Genomic DNA, 25,767 nt, shown 5'->3' on the forward strand with positions numbered 1-25,767 from the left:
AGCTTCAAACAATGTTTAAAAAACTGGCATGAATTTTTGACCGTCACTTTTTAGCACATTTACAACAATATTTGTCAACTTAAAGATATTTAAAATAGTTAAATCTAGATATTAAATGTTAAATCTAAATGCTAAATCTAAATGTTAAATCTAAAGGTTAAATCTAAATCTAAATGTTAAATCTAAATGTTTTTGCAGTGTGTGGACAGTCTGGACACAACCACCATACCATGAAAAAAAAAACATTCACACCTTTTTTTTTATCCTCAAAAAGTCTAAACACTCAATAATCAAGCCATTTGGATTTTCTGAGCAATATGATGTCATATTGCTCACCCTCAGCCCGCTGACGGACAATCCCCTATTAGCATATTTCCGCCCCTCAGCCATATACTGTGTGTCCACCCAAGGTGGTAATCCAACAGCCGGAAACTGAAGCTTCCCCAGGGGCCGCCATTGCCTAACAAGCCATCACCTGCTGTTAGCATTCCATTGACTCCCATTCATTTTGGCGTCACAGCGAATAACTTTACATCTGAGGCGTTTAAAGACACCGTTTGTCCATTATTTATTTCTAAAGAAACACGACAATGTATAAAAGGCTCCATTACCTTGTATCTTACGTTATGGCCCCGTAGAAGCCGTTTTTGTAAAAATAGGCTAACGATTGCGTCATAACCACTCGACTCTCTGTCGCACAGTCAATGTGGTTTAAAGGGCCATTTTAGTCTAGGACTCGGCCTAATCTCTGTCCGGGAAACCGTCCCTCAGAGTTTGAATCTCAGTTGCGCAGGGGGAATGTAGTAACACGTGGCCCTATTTTATTAGAACTATATACTATTCTATACTTTTATTAATTCTATTGAGAAACCATGAGAAATGGTGAATACAGATTGAGAGCCATAGTTCATATATTATTTATTATGTTATTATGTTTTTAATATGCTGTAGCCTATAGCTGTGTTTTGCGTTGTTTTTATTATTAAAAAATGCCATTATTTTATATGAAAAAGTTATACTATTTGTATTTTATTGACAAAATATACTTAGTTTGTCTTTGATTAGATCAGAGGGCATTTTAAGCTTTCATATGGTCATTCTTACAACATGCCCCACCTATTTCACTTCCACTATTTCAGGGTAAATAGAGTACTAGACATGTGGGAAATTAATGTGGGGAAAAACAAATACTCTGAACCCCAAGTGGATAAACACAAACTGAGAAAGTCAAAAAGTTTTATCTTGTGCCCCGCTCTCCCATATGTGTGAAACAGGTTTAAAGCTGGTTTCAGCCATGGAAAAAACTAAAAGATAATTCTGACTTTTCTCACAATTCTGCCTTTTTTTCCTCACAATTGCAATTCGACATTATAATGCCCTCTTCATGTTGCTGATGATGCATGAACAAACCTAGCATTATGGTCGTTGATTAGGAGTTGTTTAAACATCTATGTGACGTTTATAGAATCCAGTTGAGTCGTACCACCCGATATCACCCTGAGGACGGTGAATGACTCCAGATAAGAAAGGCAAGTGACTACAACTCCTTAAGCAGCTTTTGTTTGCATATAACACCACGGTTCATCAGTCAACACAGCACTCCCGTTATATGAACTCATGTTTGGTCAGAAATGGTTTGGTCCGATTGATTTTCTGTATGGCTGGGAAAGTGTTAGAAGGAGGAAGTGTAAGCGACTGGATTCTCCAACATCAAAAGCATTTATTCTTGTGTCAAGTCAAGTCACCTTTATTTATATAGCACTTTTTACAATACAGATTGTTTCAAAGCAGCTTTAGGTAACGCTTTAGATTACAGCCCGGAAAGTACTGCGTAATTAAAGCGATTTTACAGCGTAACCTTCGGTAATTATAGTGTACCTATAACGTACTTACAATATAAGTATAAGGGAACAATATTTTAAGTTTGGGGAATAAAGGGGTAACAACCAGGATAATTAAACAAATATTTATACTGCAAGTATTATAGAACTAAGGGGTACTTATTCTACTATTATGATACAACAATCTTACATTTGGGAGCAATTTAGCGAGAACATACACTGCGTACCTTTTTGAAATAATGGTGAACCAGTACATACTGTATAGCCTTTTTAAAAATTACAGGGTACATATCTATGCATTTATTTTATAAAGTAATATTTTTAACAAAAGTGCACTGAAAACTAAAACTATTGCAACTTTTGCTTAAATATTGGGGAAAGATACTCTTGTTTCATGTAGTGGTGCTTGTTACCCTCTTGTTCCATGTAGTTACAGGGTAAATGTGACATTGCGGGCCGTAAATTAAAGTGGTGCTTGTTACCCTCTTGTTGCATGTAGTTACAGGGTAAGTACAATAAAAATGCATACACAATCTTATATCACTGACTCGGAAACCTTTATTTATTATACAAGCACCACTTGCCCTGTAACCACATCAAACAAGATATATTTCCCAGTATTTAAAAAAATTGCAATAGTCTTAGCTTTTCTTGCCTTGAAACATGTTAGGCCAAACTTAAACATCTGCACTTTTGCTATAATTTTTTTATTTATTTTTTATTGTATTTGCATAGATATGTACCCTGTAATTTTTTTAAAGGCTATACAGTATGTACTGGTTCACCATTATTTCAAAAAGGTACGCAGTGTCTGTTCTCGCTAAATTGCTTCCAAATGTAAGATTGTTGTATCATAATAGTAGAATAAGTACCCCTTAGTTCTATAATACTTAGGGCCAATCCCAATTCTACCCCTTACCCCTTCACTTACCCCTTCCCCTCTGTTTTGCTCGTGCACGTGGAGGGGTAGGGCTGTCTCGATTCTCTTTTGGCTGGAGGGGAAGGGCTAGGGGGAAGGGCCAGATAGCCCTTCAAACGAAGATTTTTCGGGACCACACTTCAAACGAAGGGGTATGAGAAGTGTCACTGCATACACCGGCTACAGACGCAAAATGGCTGCCCAAGCAAAAAATTAAACCATAAATGTAAGAATTGTTGACTTTAATAAGTATTTTAACGACAAATAATGATTTGCTTTATGTTACATTCAATCTTGTGTTCATATTTACGGTCAGTTCCTTCAAAGAAACGTTTGTAAAAAAATCTCTTCTCCCCCGAACAAAGCACACAAGCTATTGGTGCGTTCAAGTCATCTCGTAAAGATCGTATTTATGAGTTGAACGCACATGAACGCCACACAATGTCGTATTTCACACAGTTTCACACAGTAAATAAATAAATAGGTCAAAATAGGACAAACATAGGTCTGTACCTCCAACGTGTTAATACAACACCACAGAAAACAAGTCCTGTGCATCTTGGAAGTTTGTGATAAACATCGGCGCATCTCCTGTGACGTAGGCGACGACTTATAATGACGTGTAACGGTGTAGTAGTGGTGTCCCATTTCTTAGGGGAATATTTTCACCCCTACGCCTTGCCACTCTGTTTCAAGGGTCAAGGGGAAGGGGAAGGCGAAGGGTTAGGGGTAGACGAAGGGGAAAGGGGTAGAATTGGGATTGGGCCTTACAGTATAAATATTTGTTTAATTCTCCTGGTTGTTATCCCCTTATTCCCAAAACTTTACATATTGTTCCCTTATACTTACATGCAAGTACTTTATAGGTACACTATAATTACAGAAAGTTACACTGTAAAATCCTCTTAATTACACAGTGCTTTCCGGGCTGTAATCTAAAGCGTTACCCAGCTTTACAGTGATAACAGGAAAATAATGCAACAACGTTTGTTTCGGCTGTACAGCAGATCTAGAAGAAAGCTGGATACTTTGGCTTCTTTAGATTTTCTTTTTTCTTTGGAAGAGAATAAATGTACTAACTAACTGGCCTTAAATATTATCTTGTTGAATTTTGTTAGGTGCATGTGCATGAATAGTTGGTTCATTTATCTACAGAAATCTCATTTTTCACTGTTGGCCAAATTAAATCTTAGGCCCAACAGCTTGGCAGGACTCCCTATCTCCATCAAATAGACAAGATTATGTTCCTGTGATGCCTTGGACTAAACCAAACGCAACAAAACTCCTTGTGCACACACGTGGCGAGAGCGCCAGTAACTCTGCCCCACGTCTTAACATCGGCTCCTCTCACGAATTTGTGACATAAGTGTCTGGGATAGCGATGATTTCAAGGGGGCCAATCCTCTTAATCTCCTTGATCCAAGTATTCTGTATGGAATGAATGATTGGAGTGGCCATTAGCATTGTACAGTGGAACACTTCAACGTGATGTCAATGTCATCAATTTGAATCACTCAAAATTGATGAATTCATATGCAATTAATTTCACTTAAATAAAAGCCTGTCCATTTAGTGAATGAAAGCGTCTCACCTAAACCGTTCTTCTTGTACCTCCATCTTCACTGTAATTCCATGGTCGTACAGTGCTCAAACCAAGAGGTGGCGCTGTTTCTTCAACTGAGAGCTGAATCTCTGTTTATGTATTATATAAGTACATTGCCTGACTTCACAATGCTTTCAATGCGTTTATAAACTTTTTAAATATATTCAAGAATATAGTTACACACCAGAGTTATCATGTCCGCCGCAGCACAGGAATGTCCAGGCTCTTCTTAAAAGAACCGTCCATAGGCATTTAATTATGGCAGGCCTATCTGTGGTAAGAAATACTTAAATTAGGATAATTATTAGAAAACGACATATTTTGTGTAATCATTATCAAATATGGCTCTGATCTATATCTACAGGGTTATACTTGCTTCAATCAACATTCGTTAATGTATTTCATTGTTTACACGTTTTGTGTTGCATAAAAACGCTTTAAATTGCGATTATAAGTTATGAATAATGCCGTCCATTTGGTTAAATACAGGTAGGCTACAAGAAGCAAACAGTCCGGGTGATCAAAGCCATTATAGTTTGAGATTGATAATACAAAAGTGGATGAAACAGAATAATTCTGACCTGTGTTATTGGTTTCCATATAGAATTCCATTCGCATTTGTTATCTAAACTTTAGATTCTAAAGTTCCGGGTTAGTTATTTCCTGTGAACACAACACATACATTTGGATTTCCCGCGAATGGTGGTGGGCGTTCCCTATCCGCGGGAAATCCAAATGTATTCCTGTGTTGCGTAACGTTCACAGAAAATAACTAACCCGGAACTTTATGACGTTTCAGATTACGACAAGAGGTTTGTTTGATTTGTGTGAAGTAGCGCTTCATGTAATCATGAACAAAAAAATTATTTATTTTGTGCATTGTTTGAGTTACACTGCAAAACGAACATTTGTGCTGGCTGAATTCCCGAGATATTAAACATTATATCTTTCACGTCATCAGTCTACCCAATGTACATTTTTATACTTTAATTAAGAAACATTATAGGAGGTGCACTTATTAATCGAAAATTTGTATTCAATCTATTAATCTAAACTTAATATAACCAAAACGATGAAATAAATAACTACTCAGTGTTGTTTATGTGTGGGCTACAAGTACATGACTTTTTGTTATAAAGATAAAACATAATATTTTCAGAATAATTACTTACCCTTTAAAGTGTTCCCCTCTCACTCCACTGCAAGCCGTCATATAGGCTAAAGCCTGAAAAAGAAAAGAAAGAAAGAAACTTTGAACAAAGGTCCAAACTGAATAAACTGAAAAAATGTAATTGACAGTCTTAAAAAGCTTAAAAAGGTGTTCCTGACAACATTTTCATAACACGAGTTTTAAAAAAAAATATCTCTCTCTCTACTGTAGAGAGCTGACTGACTGACTAACTCTGACATTTGCCGGGAAATGGGAGATATATTCCCGCGTATATGACATGTTGCACATACAGTAGAGGTCAAACAGGAAGTTATAGTTCGCCTCTTTCCCGCTAACAATTCGTCTTATCTATTTAATTCTGCTTTTACTGTTTTAGCGCATTCGCATTTTTCTGAGCTTTTTTGAAACGTGATTCATATCAGATGCATTGCAATTGTAGTTCCCGACAATAACCATTTATTTTTTACATTATAGGGGAACTGAGATGTTACACAATATGTCAGTCTAGTCTGTTTCTTTAAAAATGCAGAATCCTCAGCTGCTCTTCCATTGGATCAAGAGCGTGTCGCCCTCTTACGCAAATGCGTCTGATTGGTTGATGTTTCAACGCCCATGTGAATTACATATATCCGCCGTCAAGTCCAGTCCACGTACTTTTACTGTACTACTTGCTGTGATAGTGTGAGAAGAAATGTCACTTCGCACAGCTGTTCGTGGCCTCAGGGCTCCGTTGAGGAGTGTTTTGCAGCCCTGCGCCGCTGCTAACGCGAGCAGACCGTACGCGGCTGCGGCTCAAGCGCGGTGTGTCCTGGAGAGCGAGCTGGACTCTATCCGCGCCGCGGGCACATGGAAGGGGGAGCGGGTCATCAGCTCCAAACAGGGCCCTCATATCTCCGTGGACGGCAGCACAGGCGGTGAGCAGCAGGTTTTTGGCAACCCTGGGTGACCGAGCCAAATACTTATACTTCAGGGCAGAATGTTATGATTAGTTGTACGTTGCTATAGTAGGAACCTGGCAAGGGGATTTAAATCTTTATTATTTTAAAAATGTCCTACTCTAAATAAAAGAAGACTATGCTTAGGACGCTACACACTTGTTTTCTCTGTCAAAATTAAACTTTATTTATTTAGGTTTATAAATAGTCACATATAGAGGTTAAACTGTGGGGGAAATATCTATCGATCTATCTATCTATCATCTATCTATCTATCCTTGCCAAAATTAAATTATTTATTTAGGTTTATATATAGTCACATATAGAGGTTAAACTGTGGGGGAAATGTCTATATATTCTTGTCAAAATTAAACTTTATTTATTTAGGTTTATTTATAATCACATATAGAGGTTAAAATCCTCTCTCCTCCTCTCCACTCCGACTTCAACCAAACGGAACTGGACAAATACTCTGATTCATTTTGAACTTCTGACCTGTAATGCTCCTGAATCATAATCATACACTGTTCACTCATTGGCCAGAGGAGAACTGGCCCCCGACTGAGCCTGGGTTCTCCCAAGGCTTTTTTCTCCATTCTGTCACCTGATGGAGTTTTGGTTCCTTGCCGCTGTTGCCTTGCCTTCTGGCTTGCTTAGTTGGGGACTTGCTTAGTTGGGGACATTTAATATTCAACAATATTATAGATCTGCCTTAAGGTGGACGATGATGAAATTGTTTTTTGTATTATTTTCATGTTATCACTGTGAAGCTGCTTTGATACAATCTGTATTGTAAAAAGCGCTATATAAATAAAGGTGACTTGACTTGACTTGACTAAAATGTGGGGGAAACTATTGAGCATTTTCATTTAGTTTATCTCGATGTACTAAATAACTAAACCTGAAATAAAAATTAATAAAAAAATATATAAACATTTTTAAAAATGGCAAAAGAGTGACAAAAATAAACTGTAAAATGTCTAAATAAAAATGAACGGTAACACTTTACAATAAGGTCTCATTTGTTAACATTAGTTTATTAACTAACTGATCAATACATATGTTACAGTATTTATTATTCTTTGTTAACATAAAAAATCCAACGGTTCATTGTTTGTTCATGTTAGTTCACATTGCATTAACTAATGTTAACAAATACAACTTTTGGTTTTAATAATGTTTTACCTAACTAATTTAAATATTAATAATACAAACTATGTTAGTACCTCAATACTGGGGTGGACAAACCTTTTTAAATTAATTGTTATTCTTGTAAATGTTTCGGACTGGATAGTAAAGGAAAGCATCCAGCAAGTGTCCAGCATATGCACATGTCTGTGAATAAATAGGATTTGATCTTTTGCTCCTCTTCATCTTCTGATGGCCCACGCCTCCCTATTTCTTTTGTAGACATTTTGAATTTCTGTGCAAATAACTACCTGGGTTTATCCAGTCATCCGGAGGTGGTGAAAGCTGGAATAGATGCCCTGCAGAAGTATGGCGCTGGCCTTAGTTCAGTTCGCTTCATCTGCGGCACCCAGGTGAGGGAAAATAATGTATTTGACATCGATAGCAATGCTTATTGATGCCTTAATGTTTGTTTTTAATCTCTGTTCTCTAGAGCCTCCACAAGATCTTGGAAGAGAAGCTAGCCCAGTTTCATGAAAGAGAAGATTGCATTCTGTATGCAAGCTGCTTTGATGCCAATGCTGGTCTGTTTGAGGTGACTTAACCAATCTTCATATTATATACTAAGTAAACATTTTACAGTTGCATTTTCACCAATTCAATACATTGGTGCTCTTTTTAGGTCCTGTTGGGTCCTGATGATGCCGTGCTGTCTGATGAACTTAACCATGCCTCTATTATCGACGGCATTCGATTGTGCCGTGCCAAGAGGTTCCGCTACAAGCACATGGACCTGAATGACCTGGAAGAAAAGCTGAAAGAATCACAGGTATCACTGGATTTTTCTCATGACTTAAAGGGATAGTTCACCCAAAAATAAAAATTCTGTCATCATTTACTCACCCTCAAGTTTTTCCAAACCAGTGTGAGTTTCTTTCTTCTGTCAAAGACAAAAGAAGATATTTTGAAGAATATGGGTAATCAGACAGTTGATGGACCCCATTGACTTCCATAGTAGGAAAAAAAGATACTATGGAAGTCAATGGGTGCCGTCAATTACCCATATTCTTCAAAATATCTTATTTCGTGTTCAGCAGAAGAAAGAAACTCACACTGGTTTGGAACAACTTGAGGACAACAATTTTGGGTGAACTATCCCTTAAATATCTTTCATGCAAATCAGAGGTCATGGTGATTTGAAAATAAAGTTAGTAATAAAATTACTGTGGCAGCTTGATATGTTTAGTCAACTTTTGTCAACAATTACACTGCATGATGTAATTGTAATCAAAAATTGCATAACTTTTAGTTTTGCATTTGATTTATGTTCATATAGGGGAGCTAGATCATTTTTGGAGAATTTAGTGTCGATTCTCTCACTTTACCCCACAGTCCTCTCGTCTGAGGTTGGTGGTCACAGACGGCGTGTTCTCCATGGATGGGGATGTGGCTCCTCTGAAGGGTATCTGTGGTCTGGCTGAGCAGTACGGAGCTTTGGTTTTCATTGATGAGTGTCATGCCACAGGATTCATGGGCGCTCGCGGCCGGTGAGTAGACAGAAGAAACACTTTGTAGCGCACTTGCAAAAATAGAGTGCAACAGTTTGATTCCTAAAGGAAACATCGCATTCACTTCTCCATAGGGGAATTGATTTTTAACGATAACCTATAAACCTTTAAAAATAGGCCGACTTCGAGCTACGAGGTTGTTAATCGATGGTATACGTTTTGCTTGAAGCCAACATTTTTTACTTCAAGGCCCCCCACTCACAATTTCTACCCAACAAAATATTTTAGAGACTAGAAAAATATATTCATTATAAAAATAACCAAATACTAAGAAAATCTTTTTTTGTGTGTGTTTTTAGCTTTTTTAAATTCTTGTTTTGTCTTATTTTAAATAATTACGTTATCTTGAGGCTATCTTGGAAGTTTGTTGAGGCCCCCTGGTTTAGAACCACTGCTTTAAAAAGACCTTCCTCCTAAAATATTGAGGCAGTTATATGTTTTTATGTTTAAAGACTCATTTAAACCGTGTGAGAAAATATCATGTCATAAGTGACGCTGGACCACAAAACCAGTCATAATTCGCACGGTTATATTTGTGGCAATAGCCAACAAAACACTGTATGGGTCAAAATGATTGATTTTTTTTCTTTTATGTGAAACATCATTAGGATATTAAGTAAATATCATGATTCATGAAGATATTTTGTACATTTCCTACTGTAGATGTATCAAAATTGTATTTTTGTGAGTGAATGCAGCACAATCGTGAACATAAATGGACAACTTTAAAGGCTATTCTTTCAATATTTAGATTTTTTTTTGCACCCTCAGATTCACGATTTTCAAATAGTTGTATCTCGGCCAAATATTATCCTATCCTAACAAACCATACATCAACGGAAAGCTTATTTATTCAGCTTTTTTTTTTTTTAATTACACATAAGACTGGTTTTGTGGTCCAGGGTCACAAATATCTTACAAGTGGACATCTGTGCATTTATTTCCCACAGAGGAACCGACGAGCTGCTGGGTGTGATGGACAAAGTGCACATCGTCAATTCCACTCTGGGAAAAGCACTGGGAGGTGCAGCTGGTGCGTATGTCTTGCATTTCTAGATATTAAACATCACCTAAACAATTAAGCCTACATAGTCAAGCTACAATAGCTGTTTTCACCCAAAGTTGCGAATCTAACTCAAAAATCAAAGAAAAAAATCAAAACAAAAACATTGCTATTTAATTTGTGATTTTACCCGACATAAGCTATGTTCCTTTGCTAAGAAGGCTGAAGCAATTTCAGTGCTTTCAAACATATATTTTTCTGATTCTCTGTCAGGTGGTTACACCGTCGGACCCAAGGCTTTAATCGAGCTTCTGAGACAGCGTTCTCGCCCATATCTCTTCTCCAACTCCCTCCCCCCTCCTGTGGTGGGCTGTGCCACCCGTGCTGTGGAGCTGCTGCTGGCATCCAATGAAATCGCTCAGTCCATGGCCGCTAAGACCATGAGGTAGGACTGGAGGTGGGAGTTGACATTCCGCAATGTTTGTACTGCAGATTCGGTTACACCCTTTAGCTTGTGTCACTGTTGTGTCACTGTATCTATCGTTTGTGGAAAGGAGATAAGCAGGGTTAAAACTAACAGAATATGCTTTTCAAAGCAGCAGTCGGCCTTGCAGTCAAAACTAAATGAGCTGACTTTTGCTGGTTCAGTATGAAAGTATGAATGTATGAATGCTTTTAAGAAGAAAGGATTTTTAGAGTTCACTGAGCTAATGATGGCAGTTCTCAACACAATGGTCTATTGTGCATCTTTTCATCTGTCCCAAAGGTTTAGAAACAACATGACCCGGGCAGGGTTCACCATTTCTGGCACAGCTCATCCCATCTGTCCTGTGATGCTAGGGGATGCTCGGCTGGCTTCGCTCATGGCTGACGACATGCTAAAACTGGGTGAGAATTCGGGCATTTATGTCATGTCCATTTAAATGAATAGTCCAGCAGCCCAGTTTAAAACAGTGTTTTTCTCTCCTTGTCATCAGGAGTGTATGTGATCGGTTTCTCCTACCCAGTCGTTCCCAAAGGAAAAGCCCGCATTCGAGTCCAGATCTCTGCGGCTCACACTGATGAGGACATTGATCGTGCCGTAGATGCCTTCATACAGACAGGAAGGAAGCACGGGGTCATTTCCTAATGTCAGAGACAGAACGGACAAAGTGGTTGACTGTTAGAGTGAGGCTGAAGTTACATATCATAGAAAAAAATTCTTAAAATTCTTCTTATGCTACTGAGATCAGTGAAGGTCAAGGGGTACTTGTATATTTTCGGTATTGGCAGAATAAATGTTTTCTCTGATTAATAGTTGCTACTTTAAGGCCGTGTGTCCACCCAAGCGTTTTTAGCCAGCTGAAAACGCTCAGCGCCTCGTTACGCTCATGGTGGACACACGGCCTTACAGCAGTCTTGTACAGCAGCTTTATACCAAAAGTGTCTTTGACTTTTTTCAATTGAGACGTTGTTTGCAAAATCATGTACAGATCATGCTTATGCTACAATAAAAATATAGTAAAGAAAATAAAAATATGATGTCATTTAATGTCTCCTCTGCTATATCTAAAACTTTTGCACACAACATTTAGTTATTTCCTGCAGAATTATGACCTTTTAATGAACTATTTACAAGATCTTAGACATTATCTGTCCCTTCTAGTTTTATAAAATGAAACCTAATTCTTGACGTTTAATAAACAAAAAGCCCATTTTATTATCATTTACAAAATTTCTTCAAGCAACAGGCCAAGAGTGGGGCATGTTGTCACAGCAGCCTAATATAGGATTTTTTATTCTATAAATAATAAAGCAATTAAGGAACACTGAACAATTCATGAAACCACAAAAATGTATAGCCGAAGGTTACAATAGTCAAAACAATGTTTTGGCTGATAAATACTGTAATAAATGTATATTACATCCTCAATGCCAAATACTGTTATTCTGAGATTACAGTACAAATCTATTTTTATAGTTGATCTTGTCTGAATGTATGTCATTGTGGTTTTTTAGCCCGGTCTCCACTATACACAACAATAATTTCGCCATTATGTTACTTTTTATTTGACATGACTATGTATTATTATTAACATTTATTTAATAAATACCATATTAATAAGGTTTTGTTAACCGTAAACTAACAAGTCTTCAACCATGCTGATATTCCGCGCCAAGCAGGACAACTAGTTCCGGTCCCTACACTTTGCTTTGTGTTTTTCCCGCCAGTGCCCCGCTTTGCTAGCGCCTTTTTCGTGACGCAACTCGTCATAGCTGCTTGTGGACCAATAAGCGGGACGGAAAAGACACCGAGGGCGGAGTCTGGCTTCAGCGCAAGGCAGGGCTAGAGGTTTTGCCGCGAAAGTCAGCGCGCGTGTGTCAGGGAAACACATTGTTGATTCTGACCGACAGAATATTAGCAAAACGTTAGACTTCACAGCACTTTTTGAAGTGATATCTTATTAATCGTTTATTACAAGGAGTCAACTCTAGACCATTTGCAAAATGTCGGGATTTGATGATCCAGGAGTTTACTATAGTGACAGTTTCGGTGGAGGGGAAGGCATTGGCGATGAGGGGGTCCTGAAACGCAGCCAGATCAAAAAGAAGTTTCGTGAGTTCTTGAGACAATTTAGGGTCGGCACCGATCGCACTGGGTTCACCTACAAATACAGGTAACGTTATTGTGATACCAGATGTGTTTGCTTGCGTCCTGGTGATGATTTTTTTTTTTCACAATACGTTTTGCACAATGTGTAACTAACGTTACCGTTTCCCTGTGTAGTCGTTGCACATTATATATTTATGTCGTTATTATATCCACTTTTTCCATAATCCATATTCATTTTGTTGTATATTTATCTTGGGAGTTATCGAGCGATATGCATCGTTCTGTTCTGAGTGATTCAGTAGAACCGATTTGGAACATGTTTAGTATGACGGAATCGTTTCTGAGTCGGTTCAGTGATCAGAACCATAGATCAGAACCGTTCGAAAGAATCAAATCGATTAAAATTAATGATTCCCTTACGCTACTTTGCATTTGCACTAATATAGTGAACTGTGTACATAAAACGCACCTTTTTGAGCTTTTGCTTATCATCTTCATCTGCTATTTCTATCATTCTAATACTCTAATCCATTGTTAAATGAATTTTTTCCTCAGAGATGAGCTCAAGAGGCACTATACTTTGGGAGAGTACTGGATTGAGGTGGAGATGGAGGATTTGTCTAGTTTTGATGAAGATCTGTCAGACTGTCTTTACAAACTTCCTACTGACAATTTGCCTTTGGTAAGGACAGAATAACTTTTCATATAATTATTGGAAATGTTGCAAGACTTCAGTTGGATTTTTGTTTTTAGGATACGATTTAAAGTAATTATTCAAATCAATTTTTTATTAAATATTTAATAGGAAGTTTAAACTACAGTAATACATTAATAATCGTCTATTTACACATTATTGTTATAAAATAACAAATAAAACTTTAATTTACTATTGTGATTGTGACTTTCCGGGGTGCGGTGTTATATTTATGAAATGGAAAAAAAAAAGCACTAGTTTAACATTGTTGTTTATAAGGATTTCCCTTTAATGATGTTACTCTGTGATTGACAGTTGGAGGAGGCGGCGCAGGAAGTGGCTGATGAGGTCACACGTCCACGGCCACTAGGAGAAGAGACCGTACAGGACATACAGGTCATGCTGAAGAGTGACGCCCACCCGTCCTCCATCCGCAACCTGAAAGTGAGAAAATAACCTGTTAACTTGACAATTAAAAATGAAAACCGATGGATATGGAGTATTTGTTTACTCTTAATTTGTGCCTTAGTGCGCAACATCCATACATCTACAGTGAAAACTATTTACATTTTAGTGTTTATTTTCTACTTGTCTCCATCATCTTTTGCAGTCGGAGCAGGTGTCGCGTCTCGTGAAGATTCCCGGGATAATCATATCCTCTGCGGCCGTGAGGGCCAAAGCCACTAAAGTGTGTCTTCAGTGCCGCGGATGCAGAGCGGTCATCAGTAACATCCCTCTGCCACCGGGACTGCAGGGTTACGCTCTGCCCCGCAAGTGCAACACGTGAGTATCTTGCCAAATACTCAGTGTAGTTTTAACACACTTCATTCTGTTTAGAAATATTATTGCACTAACTTGTCTGTAAAACATATAGCTTTTTGGCCTACATATAATTTTAAATATCATGAGACCAATTATTATCAGTACAAAGATGGTCTGTATGACATTTACACTTTATTTTAAGGTGTCTTTGTTACAGTGTAATTATACATTTAAGTACTGAGTATTATTGATTCTCTTATAGATGTGTTATTAGAGCTGCAGGATCTGTTTAACCGTTAAAAGATCGCAATCTTGACACCCACGTGATTTTACTCCTAAATGACAACGATTTGCCTGTGTCTTTTAAGCCTTTGACAAGTACGATCACAGCGAATATTAAAATCTGCATTAGTGCTGCCGCTGATCCAGAGAGAGAAGCTGGCATGTAGCCAATAGGAAAACCGCGTTCTGTTTGGATATAAACACTGATGAAGTGATCAAAATAGTGACTTGATGCTTCAAATAAAGATCGTCAATAAAATCATTACACCAGTAGTGTGTGTATACAAGTGACTGTTAAAGATTTTATGTCATTGACGACAAAGTTGTCAAAACAATCCCGTTCACACGGATCCACGTCGTAAACCACTAAAAACGCTGTATTACTCATGCCAGGCCAGTAGTTGGCGATGTCACTTTGTAAAGAAACACTACGTGCCTATAGACTGAACAGGTGAAGCGTGTTTGCATGACGTCACCGTTTTTATAGTTTACACAGACAATAACGCTATCGTTTTCAAGAATGTGCACTTTAAAGCCTGTTTTCAGGCCCTCAAAACGTCACTTTCGTGTAAATGAACGGCCAAAACGCATAAAAAGCTTTCCGAGTGTAGTTGGTGTCGTGCAAACGGCCCCTTAAATTAAACACGCATTTAGATCGCACTGCATCCTGAAATGAGGCGGCTACAGCGATGTCACTTTAAAGAGCTCCGAAATGGTATTTGTTTGAATTTTCGTGATATTTCCAGAATTTGGAAGCTGTGACTTTATCAAAAGTACGTACAAAGATTGTGCATTTTGGGTGGGAGGTGCACAACAAATAATGTGTAACGCTTAAATTAATTGATGTTATCAACCTAGCCCTACAAAATACAGAGAATGGGCATGTTTTAAAGGGGTGGTAAAGTATGATTTCACTTTTCTAACTTTAGTTAGTGTGTAGTGTTGCTGTTTGAGTATAAACAACATTTGCAAATTTACAAAGTTCAAAGCAAAGGAAGATATTTGCTTTTAAAGAAAAGGACTACAACAAACGGCTGGTAGGGACTACACGACATTCCTCCGGGGTTAGTGACATCAGCAAGCCTCAAATGTACATAAACCGGGAACACCCAGTCCATGTTGAGAAGAGGAAAAGTTGTTGTATAAGAGCACATTTGTGAGTCTGCTCAAACTTTAGCATCCGTCTTTTCAAATGCAATAGAAAGTCACTCTGTGTGCATCTCACAACAGTTCCTATACGAGCGATTTATAGATTATCATGACGGAATATCATATTTGAAGATAGTTAACTCCACATCAGAAACATAAATTCATCAACTAACCATTCAGAGACGTCCTGTTGCTTCTACATGTCACTTCTTCTTGAGTCTCTCCATCTTTGTCAGACTCCGTTTTAACATTAAAGGCAGAACAGTTTCTGTCATATTAGTGTGTGTGCGTGAGGTAATCGCAGCTGCTAACACACACAAGCTCTTGAAACCCCACCTTCTGCAGCAGCTCATTTGCATTTAAAGGGCCAGGCACAAAACAGTGCGTTTTTGCAAACCCTCAAAAAGTGACAACTTTAACATGCTATATACAAATATCTGTGGGGTATTTTGTGCTAAAACTTCACACACTCACTTTTTTTTTTTTTTTTTACATCTTGTGAAAATGGCATTTTACCACCCAGTTTAATACCAATTTCCTGTCTTTTTTTTTGTCCCGCAGCGAGCAGGCGGGCCGTGTCAAGTGCCCTGTGGATCCGTACTTCATCATTCCGGACCGGTGCGTGTGTGTGGATTTCCAGACTCAGCGTCTGCAGGAAGCACCTGACGCCGTTCCCCACGGGGAGATGCCACGACACATGCAGCTCTACTGCGACAGGTGGATGCACGCGCCCACAGCTTCATGTTGTCTTTATGCTTGTTTTGTCTGCAGTGTCTAATCCTTGACTTTAACCTCCCAGGTACTTGTGTGACCGTGTAGTGCCAGGCAACAGAGTAACCGTCATGGGCATCTACTCCATCAAAAAGGTGGCTCAAACCAAATCCAAAGGTCGTGATAAGGGCGCAGGTGTGGGCATCCGAGCAGCGTACCTGCGTGTGGTCGGCATTGAAGTGGATACTGAAGGAGCAGGTGAGCATGTGCAAAGCTTTATGGGAAAGCGTTTGTCTTGGGTTGAAACTGCATCTCTTTTTAGACATTCTCATGACCTTCTCGCCATCTTTCAGGCCGTGGAGCCACTGGTTCAGTCTCCCCTCAGGAGGAAGAGGAGTTGAGGGCTCTGGCTTCCTCTCCCTCCGTCTACGACTCCATCGCTCGCTCTCTCGCTCCGTCCATCTACGGGAGCGATGACCTGAAGAAGGCCATAGCATGTCTTCTGTTTGGGGGCTCCAGGAAGAGGTAAGACAACATAGAAGCCTCCTCTTCACATTGAGTTTGTTTTTTCGCCACCTTTCTAATTTGCTCAAAATGGCTTTTGTCAGGTTACCTGATGGCCTGACTCGCAGAGGTGATATTAACTTGTTGATGTTGGGAGATCCAGGCACGGCCAAGTCTCAGTTGCTGAAGTTTGTGGAGAGATGTTCTCCCATTGGGGTAAGATTATGATAAAGATGGACCATCATTTATTTGCCCTCATCTCGTTCGTATGACTTTCTTTATACGTGAAACATAAAAGGAGCATTTTTTTTTAAGAATGTTCATGCAGCTCTTTGCCATGTCATAAAAGATTTGTGGCCAAGGAATTATTTACATTAATATATTATACAACACCCTGCACATATCAGATATCTTTAAATAGTTATACATTCATGTATGCATGTGTATGTATGTTAAAAAATATTTTAAATGGATTTTATATAAATATAAAAAATCTTTTTATTTTTTTACTTGTATATTATGAAAATCAGTAAATAATAATACATAATTAATATTACTCTTTATTATTGTTATAGGTCATGTATTTAATAATAAATTAATATAAATTCTTAAATGTTATGTTCATATTTTCTTAAACTACATGACATGCATATATATGACATGAGGAATATTGTATTGTATAATTTATGTATATAATATTACAATATTATTAAATTCAAGTATATTTAAAATAGCATGACATGCACAACATGTATTATATTACCATTTAAAATATATTGATAACATTTTTATTTATTATAAATTATGAAAAATAATATATGTATGTGCAGGTAATCAGTATTCATTGGTCTTTTAGTCACATAATTGTTTCCTTTAATGGAGAATTATGACAGTATATTTTATAATCTATTGTAAGCGATTTATATTTAATGTTATATAGAAACATTTAATATGGAATGCATTATATATTTAACAATTTTAATTGAAATTAATCAATTTGTCTTCATTTTCTTTTCATATACATAAATCTTTTTTTTATGCTTTGTTCCTCTCTTGCAAGTGTCTTTGAATAAAAGCGTCTGCTAAATGCATGAATAAAAGTGTTTCCTGTGTGTGAGAATCCGATTAAAGCGTCTGTCTCTGTCGGTTAGGTCTACACCTCTGGTAAAGGCAGCAGTGCCGCTGGTTTGACGGCCTCGGTTCTTCGAGACCCCAACACTCGTGGTTTCATCATGGAGGGGGGTGCCATGGTGCTGGCGGATGGCGGAGTGGTCTGCATCGATGAGTTTGACAAGGTTGGACTTCCTCTTAACAGTCTGGATTTCCTGAACTTAAATGTTGTGTGTATGCAGTCTTATGAAATGCTTATGACTGTTTTTCTTTTCAAAAGATGAGAGAGGATGACCGAGTCGCCATCCATGAGGCCATGGAGCAGCAGACCATCTCTATTGCAAAGGTACCAGACATTAATCACTGCATTGTGCTCACCAATAGACATCCACTCTTTCTTCAGCTTACGGCCTCTTCAAACAGACAGACTCATCAATTCTTTGTGTTTTCACCCAAAGGCTGGCATCACCACCACTCTGAACTCCCGTTGCTCGGTACTGGCCGCCGCCAACTCTGTGTTCGGCCGCTGGGATGATACGAAGGGAGAGGACAACATTGACTTCATGCCCACCATTCTGTCTCGATTCGACATGATCTTCATCATCAAAGACCATCACGACCAACAGCGAGACATGGTGCTGCTTATAGACTACTAAAGTTCATTGAAGAGTTTTACATGTTTAAATGATTTCCTGTGAGCTAATGCACATGCCTGTGTGTTTTTATGTAGACTATGGCCCGGCATGTGATGAACGTTCACCTGAGCGCTCTGACGCAGACGGAGGGAGTCGAGGGAGAGATTACGCTGGCCACGCTGAAGAAATACGTCGCCTACGCGAGAGTGTAAGTCTGGGTCCAAGTCCATAAACGCAATATGAAGCCTCATTCATCAGTAGCTGTTTCCATCCACTTTTTTTTATGGGAATTTTGGGATATCACAAAAAAAAAAACGCTGGACGGAAACGCGAAGATGCACATAAATTCTAAAAATGTGCATAAAAAACATGCACTCAATTGAGACCGACAATTTAAGACATGCGTATAAACTATGATGGAATTACAAATCCCTCGATGCTCAACAGAAAACTCACGTGACTTTGCCTCAACAGTGGATGTGATTGGATAACTTGGCTAACCAGCGACCGATTTTATTGCACAGCATCTCAAATGTTGGTTCGGTCATTCTGAAATGCCTGAGCCAAAGTCTGTCATCAGAATGATTTGGTTTAATGCAAGATAACATGACACAGACGGAGGGAGTGTGTGACGTGCGTGTGAGACGCAGATGTTATTGCGTTTCATCTGTGCTCTGAGATGCAAGTCATTTAAAGGATTAGTTCACTTTCTAAAAAAATGTTGCTGATAATTTACTCACCCCGATGTCATCCAAGATATCCATGTCTTTCTTTCTTCAGTCGAAAAGAAATGAAGGTTTTTTAAGGAAAACATTCCAGGATTTATCTACACAGAATGGTCTTCAATGGCAACCATCTATCCCAATGTTCAAAAGAAGGTTCAAATGTCCGTCTCAATGCAGCTTCAAATGCTGGACACGATCCCAGTCGAGAAATAAGGGTCTTATCTAGCCAAACGATCGGTCGTTTTCTAAAAAATGTTTTACTTTTTAACCACAATCCGTCTTGTGCTGGTCTGTGACGCGCCACGCATTTCATAATCACGTTGGAAAGGTCACGTTCACGCCATCTATCTAAGTTATTTGTCTGTGTACTCCGGTTCAAAATAGTAGGGAAGGGCGAAAAACTCTCTCCTCCAACTTCAAAATCGTCCGACATCTTTGTTTTAATTATTATTATTTTTTTTTGCGTGACCTTTCCAAAGTGATGACGAAATACGTGGTGCGTCGCAGACCAGCACAAGACGAACAATTGTGGTTAAAAAGTATATACATTATTATTATTTTTTAGAAAATGACCGATCGTTTGGCTAGATAAGACCCTTATATCTCGACTGGGATCATGTCCAGCATTTGAAGCTGCATTGAGACGGACATTTGACCCTTATTTTGAACATTGGGATTGATGGTTGCCATTGAAGGCCATTGTGTAGAAAAAACCTGGAATGTTTTCCTCAAAAACCTTAATTTCTTTTTGACTGAAGAAAGAAAGACATGAATATCTTGGATGACATCGGGGTGAGTAAATTATCAGCAAAACATTTTTTGAAAGTGAACTAATCCTTTAAGATGGAGGTAAAAGAGCCACAGTGGCCTCCCAGAGTGCAGCAAGTTCTGTTTTACAGATGTTTTGAGCCATTTTCCCTGTTTTATGCCATATTCCCGTTTTCTGCACAAGTTAAATTCACAGCTTTGGATGGAAATATAACTAGTGTTGTCATCAGAATTAAATGCGTTGTCAACTCTTAAACAGGAAGTGTGGACCCCGCCTGTCTGCGGCCGCCGCAGAGAAACTGAAGAACAGATATGTGGTGATGAGAAGCGGAGCGAGGGAACACGAGAGAGAGATTGACAGACGCGCGTCCATCCCCATCACTGTCAGGTAACAACTCAATTCAGGAATATGGAACCTGTTTTTACCTATTTTGTCCCTCAAAATGTATATTTCTATACATGAGACCAGTGGCATATTCACCAGTCTGTATGCTTATTTGGCTATGTTATTATAAAGTGGTTGGTCATTTGTCGTCCTGCAGGCAGCTGGAGGCCGTGGTGCGCATTGCAGAGTCTCTGGCTAAGATGAAGCTGCAGCCCATCGCTGGAGAGGAAGAGGTGGACGAGGCTCTGAGACTCTTCCAGGTGTCCACGCTAGACGCGGCTATGTCCGGCAGTCTCTCCGGTAAGTGTGTTGGTCTCTAAAGCAGAGAATAGAACTAAATAATTGCATATTTGTCTGTAATTAATCGCAATTGTAAACATTGGAGTTTTTAATTTTGTAATAATTTCACAGTTACTCTTCAAATGAATGTAGAAACAACACAAAGACAGGACATGTTAAATAGTTCTTGTAATGGCATCTTTTTTTTATGAATGAAGGCCAGTATCATACTAATAGAGCATCACAGTCCCGCCCACAGCCGGTGCCGGAAGTAAGAATTCAATACAATTTCTCCATTGACAGTTGGGATATAAGCCATAAAAACATAACCATACATGGTAGACTTAAAACCAGCAACGGCTGTACTAAGCGATTGTATATGCTCATATAAACGCCAAAAGTTCATGGGGCACTAACCTTGTTTTGAGATAAATGCCTTTTATTCGCGATGTCTTGGATAGTACTTCATTACCCACAATCCTGAACAATCCCACAATCCCACAGTGATGCATCTGATTGGTGGAAGTCATGTAAACCCCGCGAAGGTCCGTGAAAAAACAGAGCGTTGCCATGGAAGCAGGATTCTAACAGTAGAGACTGTTTTCTTTAGCGGAAGCCATATAAATCGTTTTTAAATCAATAAATTCCTTTTTAAATTTATATTTTGTGTCAAATGATTGATTTATTTGGTAGGTAGCCATGTATTAAGCGGGATAATGTATAGCGAGTTGGTTGTTATAGCGAATACAACTCGCGAAAGGCTGATTATGAGCCCGACGCGAAGCGGAGGCTATAACAACCGCCTCGCTTTACATTATCCCGCTTATTACATGGCTACCTACCAAATAAATCAATCATTTGACACAAAATATTAATTACATTATCCCTTACTTATCGTTCACTGTAGATAGGCTACTGTAGACTTCATATGGTATGAGTCATATCAAGCATTTTATGATGCCACTGTCAAAACAATATTAAGCCTAGGCATAACGTTACCTCTTCATGCATTTACTGAACATTTGTGTAATAATTCATGGCAAGTTAATAAACTGAATATGATGGTCCAAGAGCAGACCATGCCTATAGTATCCAGCTGCAGACCCGCAGCACCACCAGTTTCAGAACCCCAGCGCCAGAACCGGAAGTAGGGGCGGAGCTTACGTTCTAACACCAGCGCCAGAACCGGAAGTGAGGTGCGGAGCTTACGTTCTAAACCGAGTAGCGCGTTTTGGAGCGTAATTTGCTTAGACACGAAACGGTATACTTTTATTACACACGAAACGTCATACTTAATACGTATGTTATAATGATACATTAAGGTACAGAAACATTGGGCTTCACCATATTTTTAATATCGTGGTCCGTTGTATGCATTTATATTTACTATGGTTCTTTTTTTATAATAATTTTTACAATGTATTTACCTACATATTGTAAATACAGTTGTTATGATAACACATTTATTTCTATTTGTATATAGGACAGTTAAGCTGTCATTTGTAACTATACAAGAATATAGAAACTATTTAGCTATTTTAGTAAAATGTTCTTATTAAAGTGGTACTACTTACAAGCAGGAGTATGTTGTTTGTGCACCACAAATTGACACTTACCAATCAGGTATTTCAAATAATTGTAAACTAGCATGAGAGAAAATGCCACAAACTATTGTAAAGTGACACATACCATTGTTAAAGTAATTATGAAAACTGTCACCAATCATTCAGAAGTGTGCTGGACCTTAACACTGCTTTTCACAATGCAGAGTAGTGTACATCTGTAGATCCTATATTATAATGTGGATACAGCAAGTCAAATATTTGAACAAAACATTCGGGAATCTCCAGAAGGAATATATATTAAATTAATTTGTAGTTATTGTAGACTAATCCTCAATGTTTAGTCAATGGTAGCTTATCAAATGTATACACCTTTTTCAGTAAGCAGAGACAGAAAAGAGACTCAACAAATATGTAAGTTAAAGTAATGAATATTTAGAATAAAAAAGGAAAAATTACATAAAAGCAGATCATCATTCATTCAGCGCTGTGTTGTGGTTGCGCTGTGTCGTGGTTGCGCTGTGTCACGTGACAAGCAGTGACGCGTCACCTTGGAAACCATAAAGTGACAGATTCGAAATAACGGTCGCCTTGAAAAACTCACGCTGGGGAGTCAATTAGAATATTTTAAACTTACGTGTGAAAGGGTTAACATTCTTCAAATTAGTGAAAATTCTGTCATCGTTTACATGCTTGTCTCATTGTAAATAACTCACTCTCACTTCCGGTTCTGGCGCTGGGGTTCTGGCGCTGGGGTTCTGAAACTGGTGGTGCTGCGGGTCTGCAGCTGGATATATCTCGACCATGCAGCGGTCCATGCATCAGACCGGTGGCGCTGTGCACTTTCTGGTTTGCTGACCATCACTTTTTAATTTTCACTTGTTGTGGATATTAAGAAAATACATTAAATTATTACAATTAAGGATGAACTATAACTTCATGAAAATGAGCATGGACCTCAACCTGTCCTGTCAGCAGAGTGTCCTGTGTCATAAAGAGTTTTGAAATAAACACACAAACTAACGTTACACACTGACTGAACACACATGTGTTGACGACTGAGCTGCACCATGTTGCTAACGTTATCGTTAACCGCTTTCACACACGCACACAATATAAAATACACGATGATAAATATAAAATTCAATACACAATACCTATATAAAACACTATTATTTTTATTTACACGATTACTATTGAAAGAACTGCTATTAACTACACATTTACTATATAAAATTCACTCAAAAGGCTCTTTCGCGGTTGGCTTCAGTCGACTTCAGTGAGGCGCGGTGGTTTATGGGATGAGTAGTTCCTTCGCTCGGAAATGAAAATATGTACACAGTCTTGTACCTTTGCCTTTTTTTGGATTTTCTCTTTGTTTTTTTACTCGAAATGATATGTTGTATGCTTATGAGTTCAGCCATAGCTGGTTATCCTCAGACATGCTCTAAAACTCTTTAGATACGGATTTTTCCAAAAGTCAATGGGAGAAATGAATGGGAAATTTACTTCCGGCACCAAAGCCCTCTCGGGCTGTGGGCGGGACTGTGATGCTCTATACTGATGTCTGTATGAAATAGATTTTTTTAAAACATTAATTACAGCCATTCATCATTACAGAATAATTGAAAGCTTTTATTAGGCTTTAAAAACTTTTAATTTAAGTGAACTTGAAACAATCTTCACGTAAACCCTTCCTATCTGCCGAGTCGTGTGTGTCACACAGACAGGAGAGTCACTGACGGCGCCTTGTCTTGTCGCGCTTGAATGGTTTAAAAGCATTTCCACGAATAAACGTGTGATCATATAATCTAACTGTAGCCATATTATGACGAAAAAAATGGATGCTGTGTTAATTGCGTTAATTATGTTTAACACCTTTTAAACAAACGCATGTTAAGGCGTTAATTTTGACAGCCTTACATATCACAGTACATCCCTATGGAGGGTTATGACTGCCCCTAAAAATAATGTAATTTAATAATTGAAAAATAATATAGAAATCATGTACATTGTAAATGAATGTTAATATATAAATCACTTTTCGAATTGACACAAAAAAACTTTTCTAAACCACTCGTTTAAAGTTGTAGTTAAATTTAACAAATAATAAATAGGTTTTTAATATGGCATTCCTAATTTGGCGCAAATAAAATTATAAATAAATTTTTCACTTTTTTTTTTTAAATACACTTATATTTTTGTCAATTTTAAGATTTTTTTGTAATTGATTTTTTTTCCATATATTTCCTATAGACCTAAAGTTTCAGTATAAAAAATGAATTATAATTTTTAATTTAAAAAATTGCTACAGCGAATAATTGTGCGTGTACTTTTTTTCATTAATAGCTGGAAATACAGCTCTACTACAGCTATAAATCCACAAAAGTATGTTTGTTGATAAACAGTGGTATATCTATTGTAATTTTCAGCCTGTTGTATCTGATGCGCCCTAAGACTCAAATCATTCTCTGTTGACAAACCCTCAACTATGTTGGCCAGATAAATGATCACGAGCTTTACAATGTTGTACATTGTTTACAACAGTGGAATTTGTACCAAAAATGTTCAATAAATCACAGAACACCAGCCGGATTACTGTTATTGAGCCCCTGCCCTTTCTAGCCTCTATAAATGCTGTATGTCTGTAACGTTAGGTGTGGAAGGATTCACCACTCAGGAGGATCAGGAGATGATCTCTCGCATAGAAAAACAGCTGAAGAGACGCTTCGCCATCGGCTCCCAGGTGTCTGAACACAGCATCATACAGGATTTCACCAAACAGGCGAGTTGAAGCTCAACTTCTCACATCACCATTCTTCACTGTCCATGTGTAATGTTAAATTCTCCTCTTCTCTGAACAGAAATACCCAGAGCACGCCATTCACAAGGTCCTTCATCTGATGATGAGGAGGGGTGAGCTGCAGCACCGCATGCAGAGGAAGGTTCTTTACAGGGTCAAGTAGAGAGATGACGTCGTGTGTTTGCGTCACACACAATCCTGTCAGCAGAAGCGGACATCTGATCTGAACGCAGATGTGCAGGCTGAAGCCTCCGCAGAAGTGATATACAAGTCCGATTTATTGTACATAGTTGTGTTGGAGACTCTTGCTGTTGAAATGTCCTGTTCATTAATCTTACTGAGTAATTCTCATCTTGCTCTGTCAAAGCTTGCTATGATTTCAAATGCTACCATAGCAACACTATGCTTTACTGTCTTAATGTGGTTTTTCAGTGAAAACAAATGGTTCACCACAAATCTAATGTCACTTGTCAAACTAAAGATATGAAATTTTGTATGGAAACAATAAAGCAATTTAAGAAATTAATATTATGGTCTCTTTTAGCAGAAAAAACACAAATCAGTATTGATTTTTAAGTTAAATTTTATTACATTTTTCACAAATACAAACACACAAATCACATTGATGGACTGATAA

The 25,767-nt window shown here is 38.2% G+C and overlaps 2 protein-coding genes and 1 long non-coding RNA gene across 3 annotated transcripts; 2 read left to right on the forward strand and 1 right to left on the reverse strand.

The window, feature by feature from the left end:
- Positions 1–2,570: 2,570 nt before the first annotated feature.
- Positions 2,571–5,781, reverse strand: LOC306999073. The gene is made up of 4 exons (XR_013797721.1): positions 5,536–5,781; positions 4,548–4,634; positions 4,352–4,452; positions 2,571–4,188 (listed from the first exon to the last, which is right to left on the reverse strand). It is a non-coding gene; the product is annotated as an uncharacterized lncRNA (long non-coding RNA).
- Positions 5,782–6,117: 336 nt separating this feature from the next.
- gcat (glycine C-acetyltransferase) lies at positions 6,118–11,693 on the forward strand. The gene is made up of 9 exons (XM_079613496.1): positions 6,118–6,448; positions 7,880–8,010; positions 8,091–8,192; positions 8,280–8,426; positions 8,990–9,144; positions 10,116–10,198; positions 10,442–10,613; positions 10,935–11,056; positions 11,146–11,693. Exons 1-9 carry the CDS (start codon positions 6,226–6,228, stop codon positions 11,295–11,297), a joined length of 1,287 nt encoding a protein of 428 aa, XP_079469622.1. The 5' UTR covers positions 6,118–6,225; the 3' UTR covers positions 11,298–11,693.
- A 753-nt stretch (positions 11,694–12,446) lies between these two features.
- mcm5 (minichromosome maintenance complex component 5) lies at positions 12,447–25,656 on the forward strand. The gene is made up of 16 exons (XM_079633313.1): positions 12,447–12,825; positions 13,317–13,443; positions 13,771–13,899; positions 14,066–14,238; positions 16,210–16,365; positions 16,448–16,617; positions 16,713–16,884; positions 16,968–17,079; positions 18,015–18,158; positions 18,254–18,319; positions 18,432–18,608; positions 18,704–18,816; positions 20,361–20,489; positions 20,644–20,786; positions 24,985–25,112; positions 25,192–25,656. Exons 1-16 carry the CDS (start codon positions 12,656–12,658, stop codon positions 25,291–25,293), a joined length of 2,211 nt encoding a protein of 736 aa, XP_079489439.1. The 5' UTR covers positions 12,447–12,655; the 3' UTR covers positions 25,294–25,656.
- Positions 25,657–25,767: the final 111 nt, after the last annotated feature.

This window comes from Phoxinus phoxinus (genome assembly GCF_949152265.1).
Source record: "Phoxinus phoxinus genome assembly, chromosome: 1".
In the NCBI taxonomy this organism is placed as follows: domain Eukaryota; kingdom Metazoa; phylum Chordata; class Actinopteri; order Cypriniformes; family Leuciscidae; genus Phoxinus; species Phoxinus phoxinus.